This window comes from Lygodium microphyllum, chromosome 28, assembly GCF_053477565.2.
Source record: "Lygodium microphyllum isolate KBCC chromosome 28, Lygodium_microphyllum_v1.1.10, whole genome shotgun sequence".
In the NCBI taxonomy this organism is placed as follows: domain Eukaryota; kingdom Viridiplantae; phylum Streptophyta; class Polypodiopsida; order Schizaeales; family Lygodiaceae; genus Lygodium; species Lygodium microphyllum.
Window position 1 is genome coordinate 40,542,297 of NC_141162.1, and position 8,021 is coordinate 40,550,317.

General features: G+C 40.6%; 1 protein-coding gene and 1 non-coding gene across 4 annotated transcripts; one reads left to right on the forward strand and one right to left on the reverse strand.

The window, feature by feature from the left end:
- The first annotated feature begins 471 nt into the window (after positions 1 to 471).
- TRNAR-UCG (transfer RNA arginine (anticodon UCG)) lies at positions 472 to 545 on the forward strand. Its single transcript has one exon. It is a non-coding gene; the product is annotated as a tRNA-Arg (tRNA).
- Positions 546 to 3,329: 2,784 nt separating this feature from the next.
- LOC148011387 (uncharacterized) lies at positions 3,330 to 6,844 on the reverse strand. Of its 3 annotated transcripts, none has more exons than XM_087670099.1 (4): positions 6,378 to 6,844; positions 5,048 to 5,267; positions 4,744 to 4,807; positions 3,330 to 4,064 (listed from the first exon to the last, which is right to left on the reverse strand). In XM_087670099.1, the coding sequence occupies exons 2-4, from the start codon at positions 5,248 to 5,250 to the stop codon at positions 3,783 to 3,785; spliced, it is 549 nt and encodes a 182-aa protein (XP_087526225.1). In that variant the 5' UTR covers positions 5,251 to 5,267; positions 6,378 to 6,844; the 3' UTR covers positions 3,330 to 3,782. The 3 variants fall into 3 exon arrangements, with proteins under 3 accessions (XP_087526225.1, XP_087526226.1, XP_087526224.1); XM_087670100.1 differs by lacking the exon at positions 6,378 to 6,844 and adding an exon at positions 5,527 to 6,188; XM_087670098.1 differs by lacking the exon at positions 6,378 to 6,844 and having other exon boundaries at positions 5,048 to 6,188.
- Positions 6,845 to 8,021: the final 1,177 nt, after the last annotated feature.

Below are 8,021 nucleotides of genomic sequence, written 5' to 3' on the forward strand. Positions count from 1 at the left end.
TTATTTGTCATATGCAAAGTGGATTAAACATTGATTTTAGATCCTACAAGTATTCAAATTTGCTATTGTAAAATCTTAATTACAGACTTTTCTATGTCACCTGTCATTCACATATTTTGTATGTCATTCGACTTGCCTGTTATTAAAAAAAATCTAAGGGACCCGTCAAATTTAGGCTCTCGTGGGAATTGCCAGGTTGATGTTTTATAGAATTAGGGGTTTTGGGCGAAGCAACATTTAAGAAAAACGTGTGCATGCAATGGGAGGACCAAGGGAATGGAGAGAGAAGCTGTATATAGCCATGGATCATAAGGTGTGATAACTACTTCGAAGATGGGTTTTAAAAGGACCTGATAAGGAGTTAAGATAGCAAAAGCGGCTGAAGTATTTCGTGAAGGAGATGTTTTAATGTAAGTGTTATGGATTAGATATAGAAGTCTTGGATCCTGAAACATGTGAAATCTACATAACGACCGCGTAGCGCAGTGGATTAGCGCGTTGGACTTCGGATCCAAAGGTCGTGGGTTCGAATCCCATCGTGGTCGGTTTTGTCGAATTCTCTCGCATCAAGATTTCCGTCTGGTTTTCCGGGACCCCTCACCGTTTTCCTTGAAGCTTAAAAGAAAGGGAGGGAATAATGATCTATATCAGATTTTACGATGTACTAATTCCACGAACCTAAACCGATATGGGTGGAGGAAATCCCGCGTGGCAAGTTTGAAAAAAAAAAAATGCATTACAAATTTGAACGTAAAAAAAAATTAAGTAGCCTGAACCAAAGTAAAGATATTAATGGTTGGATAGATATAGCCTACTCATACATGTTAAAGTGTAGCACGCTAACACGTTATTTGTCTTGGAGAAAAGCTTTTGACTATTGAAAAGCACAAAGGGAGTTAAAATAAGTATTGCACCCTCAACATTAGCGACACTATTGTGCATCGCTCCATATGATTCCACCTTAGGGGAGATTAAGTCACAAATTGTATTCTCTCTCATGGGGTATTCAAAGGAAAATGTTTTGTTTTTTTATTAAATGTTTATGATGTGTTTATGATGTTTATGATTTTTTTAAGACATGAAATGCTTCCAACTAAAAGCATGGTATCCATAACAGAGTACTTCCATACTTGCAATCAAATATGATGCATGTTGACAACCACCTTGTGCAACATTAATGAATAGGTAGAAAGACACCATGCTCGTGTTGAATGCTCCATGCCACTAAATCAAATGTAGTGTGTATCTAAGTTATCCATTCCAAGTGTGGGCCTTGAGTGACAATTGTATCCAAATTTAGATATTCTTCTTATCCTTATGAGAGGGCTAACATCACCACGATAGAAAACATACATGCACTAGTAGAGGTCACCAAGTAGCAATACATGTATCAAATACAATGGTTACCTTCCTATCCAACAAGACTATGTGATCCAAGATTTGTAAATACATATACTTTTAAGTAGAGGTAACCAAGTAGCAATACATGTATTTTTCAAACCTTCCTATGCAACAAGACTATGTTTACCTTCCTATGCAACAAGACTATGTGATACAAGATTTGTAAATACATTTTGCAAATCTAGCAAGGCTCCCCGATTAGAGTAGGGCGTTAGGTGAGTTGCTTGTTTTACATTCGCCCAAAGAGGATCATTTTAAACACGCTTGGCATTCACTCGGCGTTTTAACAACAAACTTTTAACCACACTATTGCTACACTGCAAAAATTGTTTAACAAACACTTGGTATTAGCTATGAATTGGTTCTTTTAACAATACTACTACTACAACACTACAAAATTTGCAATTATTGCATAAGTTGTTATTAACGAGTCAATAACCTCGGATTTCACTCTAACTACTTGCAATTTACTTACTTCCAAGCCCTGGTCTTTCCTAACACTATCATAATATAGAAAAGTAGTTTCACAAATTTAACACAATCATGTGATTGTAAGTGTATAGCTACATATAGTTACGGCATGGGCCACCAATTCTACCATAGAAATTCAGAAGTTATGCCAGGGACCCAACATAGACATTATGCTTCTATGTCCCCAAAGTAGTTGCAGACCAAATGAAAATCAGTTGCATTGTATGAAACCTATCAATGTTGGAAAGCACATAACTAAACTTTATGCACAAGGTAGTATCAATTGTACGATCATGAGTTCACTAGGACTCCTGAACAATTTCAAAGTGATGATATGTATCAACTTTACTTACAGCCTACATAGGAACCTAGAGTTTCAGAAACAAGTGCGGACACATCCTTTTAACCAGGTATCACCTACAAACAGTATCATATCTTACCATCTCTTTCATGTAGGGATGACTCCTGAAACAATAAGGCAAATGCTGCTTTTGTCCCTTCCTCCCTACACTAATGGCAGATGATTGTAGCGATAATGTAATCGCCATATGACATGCCACCACATCAATTTTCAAACAGGGGCAATTGGGAAAGGTAAGGATGGCATATGGTATCATCTGAATGTTAAACTTAAGGAAGATGTTAGGGAAATCAAGCCCTCAATATTGCATACAAAGTCATTGTCTTTACTCTCTGCATTGGCACCAAGAAAAAACCATAAACTAATTTCAAATCTGAGTCTTCCGAGCCGTCTCTCATATGCTTGATAATGCAGAGTTGGCCCTTGCTAACACAGACTTTGAAAATTGAAGCTAGCTCTACCAACAGGCTCATAAAGCCCAGCCAGTTCGTGAGTGGATTGGGCTTCATGGGTACATTAACTTCTAGAATTGAAGCCACCCCAATGTTTTATCACTATTGTTACACACCAAGTGCATATAATTAGTCGTGTTTTCCTCATCAACATCCAAAACTACCTGAAGGGCACCATCAGGTTTGTCGGTATCTCATTTAACATCCAGAATTGCTCAAGAGCATCCACTGGCTGTGGGGCAGGTCATGCATGGGAACCTGCAAAAGTACTTTACAGGCACTCTGAAGCGGTTGTCCAAATGATCCCAAGACTCCTCGGAACTGTTTGTCAAGCTATCATTTAACATCCAAAACTAGTCCATTGATCTTCCAAAACAACATCCAATGACTGTGGAGCCAGTTACGCGTGAAAGCTCATTAAAACATCTTACAAGGATTCTGAAGAGGTCCTAAAATTTGCGATCCCAATAATTTAATACCAAGACTTATCCAACACTAGGTCCAACCAATACCACAATCACCTGCTGGAAAGGCAAGCAGGACTTCAAAGGGAAATGGGCAACAAAACATGCTAACCAGTTCCATGTAAAGACTTCAAACTCAAAGATACAAAATTTGTTTTCCATCTGAATCAAATGCCACCATTGAAAATTTGAGCATCACATTTCATTAGATAATGTGGAAAACAATCAGACTTGTTACCAACTGATATGCACTCACCTCCAAAGAGCTCAAAGACCCTATATTACAATTTTACAATGATTGGATTTTATACATCTCAAACCTGCTCAATATTCAAGAGACTTCCAGAGCAATTTCTCTCAGAAGATCTCAAAAAAGGTTAACTTGAAAGAAGACTTCTGAAAAAGCAGGGGAGAGAAGCCTCAATCATGCTAGTTCCTCACCTCAAATATCATCCATCGGACTTTCTATGAAACACCCTAATGAGGGCTCCATCTGACCATGGGAAAAACGCATGCAACTACCTGATTTGGCTGCAATAGCACAAATATGTACAGTGCTTATTGGCCAAACTAGCTATTTTACGCACATCTAACACCCCAAAACCCCCCAAAAACATACACCCCTTGACACTGTCAAGCACAAGTTGGGACACCCTGCTGTGAGTCTGTAGACGAAGACACAAAACCTTCAATGCGCACAAAAGGTTTTGATCCATATGAGCAACCAAAAGGAGATTTGCTTGCTGAGTTGCTGCTGCCAAGAGAGGAGTTCCTGGGCGATTTTGAAGGTGCTACAGTAGATGCTCTGCCTTGAGTAAAATGTACATCATGTATAAGAGGGTTGTTAGCACGGCTTGGTGGCGATCCAAAAAAATGGCGGATTGGGCTACCTGCACTAGCATCCCCTGAACTTACCTGCATGCAAAAATAGATGATGTGTCATGGCATGGAATCTCCATGAATGAACTCCACGATATCAAACACTTTGAATTGGCCAAGAGAAAAAGGCAGCTGCTTTTCATGGCCACTCTGTCAGTGATAAGTACCTGACCTTCAAGAAATAAGACTTCTGTACTTCTATCACAATCAACTGACAAATTGGCAAAGAGAAAAAAGCAGCTGTTCTTCTCCACTACTCTATCAGTGACCTTCAAGGAATTAGGTTTTCTTATTTCTACTAGCACACTTATGCACAGACAAACAAAGAATGCAGACATGCACAAGCTCTGATGTACACATACAGTAGCACACTTTTCACTCATACACACACACACCCCTACTCCATACATACCAAACACACACAGTTGGCTGAGAAAAAGCCTGCTACCTGACCTTTGAGAAAAAAGGCTTCATTATTGCTTCTATATGCACTCCAGTATGCATGGGCACACAAAGCATGCATACGTTGACACACTTAACAGGTGCAAATGCACACATTCACACTCACGTAGTCGATTACCTTCCTTTTGATGTCGCTTAGATGCTTGATCTGGAAATCCATGCACACACATTCTGATACTTACTCAGATCTAAACTTCAACAAGTTAGGATATGACTCCTAGATCAAACATAAGATGTAGAGAACAAAATTTACCTTACTAAAAAGAATGTCCAATATCTCATGACCTGCTTCTCCTACAGCTGGTAAAGAAGTATGGCTGCAGGCCCAGAACACAAATGTCATCAGTACAGACAGACAAGGTTTCTTGCTGATTGCAAAAGAACCACCTCTCGATAATACAAATACTATTTAAAACAAGATTTACAATCACACTCACTCCAAACTTTTTGAACCAATTTTTTCCTATGAAATTAGAAGTATGCCAGTAGCTGAAACTTTCAAACTTCTATTAGAACAAACCCATGAAACAGCAAGACCAACAACATTTTAGACCTACCCTCGAAGCTTCCTAGATGGCTTTGATACATCAATGGTGCCGGCACAGATTCCAATGACTGCAGGACGGGGCTTGGGGCAAATCAGCTCTTCCTCTGCCATGTCACGGTAGCCAATGGACCTATTCCTTCCCCTTTCATTTTCCAAGGCACTGAGTGCAGACAGATGATGTACCACAGCCAGATTCTTGGCACCAAACTCCATCTTCAACCTTGGATGTCCTATTCCAACATAGCCCAATCCACTGTAAGCAACCGGTGGCATAATCACAGTACAGGGAACGATAATTACCACCATTAGAGTGCATTCTAACTGTTTGCCTTTCTCTTTTGTTTTTGAAAAGAGAAATCTGTTAATGATATCTCTGAGGAAAACCCTGGGGTAGAGTAAGCAAAGTACAAAGAAAGCCCTGTAAATAGCAGCAGAGTGCATCATAAATACAATTATTTTAATGAACAAGCAATCTGATGAGCTACAAACCAGTCCATAGGAGAAGCTACATGAACCAGAATCCGATGTCTGCAGCATATGAACTTCTCTGACAAACAAATCAGCAGAAGCTCTAGTGTCATTGTTACATATGATCACCTTATCTAACAAATGGGTGGCACATGCACAGACATACACACACAAAGGCAAGAACGCGTGCAGATGCACGGGAGTGCACAGTCCCAAACAAATCTAAGCCTAAAGCTAACAGAGAAGCAAAAGAGTTTTCCTTCACAGGCCTCAGATTGTGCGACTGCTTTCGCATTAACCCACAAACAACCGTGTTGCTTTCAACCGATACTTGTGACAGTATTGGGTCTTGCATCGATGGTCATAAAATACAACTATGTTGCTATGTAACCAGCAGTACCCCGTCTGTGCGTGCATGTTTTTGGCGTTCTTGTTCTCAGGTGAGGAAGATCACTCACATACACTCAGACAGAACAGCACCTTCACCCACCAAAAACAAGAAAGAGTGTGGGCACACGCCACTGTGTACACTTCTGTGCCTACAAGTCCGATAGCCATGAGACCCTGTCTCGTTTGACACAAGGCCAGTTTACAGCAAATGCCAAAACTCCAGTATGCCCAAGAGACTCTCTCTCTCTCTCTCTCTCTCTCTCTCTCTCTCTCATAAAAAATGAGAGGGATGTTAGCTTACAAGGCATGAGAGCCATGACAGACAAGGCATGCAAATCAATTGATGATGGCAAAGGCAGCCACCCGTAAAACACGGGTCACGATCAAAAAATGCTGGTGTTTCGAAGCAAAGATGGGGTAAAAACAGTCTAGGAAAACAGAGGAAGACAGAGAGATAGAGAGGAAGAGAGGGGAGAAGAAACCTGAATGTGGACCTCTGTACAAGGAGAGGCATAGAATTCTGAGAGGCAAGCCCTCTCTCTCTCTCTCTCTCTCTCTCTCTCTCTCTCTCTCTCTCTCTCTCTCTGCCCCGAGTCAAAATCGAAGAGGGGAGGGACGAACGGGGAGCAGAGCAGGGCAAGAAACAACAGAGAGACAAAATCTCTCTCTCTCTCTCTCTCTCTCTCTCTCAGTGTCTCATCAGTAGAGGGGCGGGAGGGGAGTCGGGAGGGCTAATCACCCAACAATCTCGCAGTTCTTGTTGGACATTTTTAAAAAGCACTTCATCTTTTCTCGTAGCATTGTTTGAGCCCAGGATTTGGGGTTTGGGGAGGAGGGGGAGGGGAGGGGGAGGGGGAGGGGGAGGGGGACCTCTAGGCTCTTATTTTTCCCCCAAAAAAGCTGCCCACCACCCGTGCTTTGTCAGATTACATGATAAAGGAAGATTGGCTAAACGAGACAGAGAACCCTTCCCCCCCCCCCCCCGCCCCCTTTCCAAAGTATACATAGACAAGGCTTACTAACCCATCTTCAAATGTTTCAATGTATATAGCAGGATTATTAATCCATCTTTACATGTCTCAAACTATAGAGAATGATTATTAAACCCCATCTTTAAAGAGAGACATACCCCCCCCTTGTGATATTTTCCCCTTTCCAAAGTATAGAGAAGAAAAGACCCCCCTCTTCTCACCTTTTATTAACCCATCTTTCATGGTATCAAGCAAATAAAGATTGGCTTAAAAAGAGAAACCCCCCTCCCAATCCTTATCTTCTCCCTCTTCTCACCTTTTATTAACCCATCTTTCATGGTATTAGGCAAATAAAGGTTGGCTAAAAAAGAAAAAACCCCCCCTCTCAATCCTTATCTTCTCCTCTTTCCAAAGTATATAGAGAAGAGGGGGGGGGGGGGGGAGGGGGGTCCCTTTTCCCCCATTTATTAACCCATCTTTTCATTGTTTCGAGCACATAAAAGGCTTCACATCTCAGACCCACTTTCTAGGTTATCATGATTCTTGTATCATGATGCATCGATTGATGTTCTTCATCATGGCCTAAGTTTTCTAAATGCGAAAAAATTATGTTTCTATAAAAAATGTTTATGATGCATCATTATAGATAGGGGTTTGGATATGGGTACATGATATGGTTCAAATTGCTTAGGAACGTGACTTATTGTTTTGGGTAAAATGCACGATGCATGCTTGTCATGGCCCAAGTTATCTATGTGTCTGCAAGGGCATACATTCCTATGTACTCATTGCCCATTCATTCAATCACATTGGTTTGATTACACAAGTCGCTCTACATGTCCTATACACACTAACGCTAACAATAATTTACTAGTTATATTGAGTGAATTGAAAAATTTATGCCTAATACCCTCTAAATGCTTAGAGAGGAGGGATTTCATATGTTTTAATTTTGTTTTTGTGAAATGCATTAAAAGCCTTGAGAGAAAAACTTACAAGTTTAGAAGCCCAATGTCTTTTTCATGAACACTGATCCATGCAACTTGTACGTGCTTGAACATCAAGTACTCGAGTTGTGTGGGCCAACCCACTCTCTATAGATGTTCTCCTGAGTGTGCTTTGGGAAATATTGTTTCAACCACTTGACCACTTACC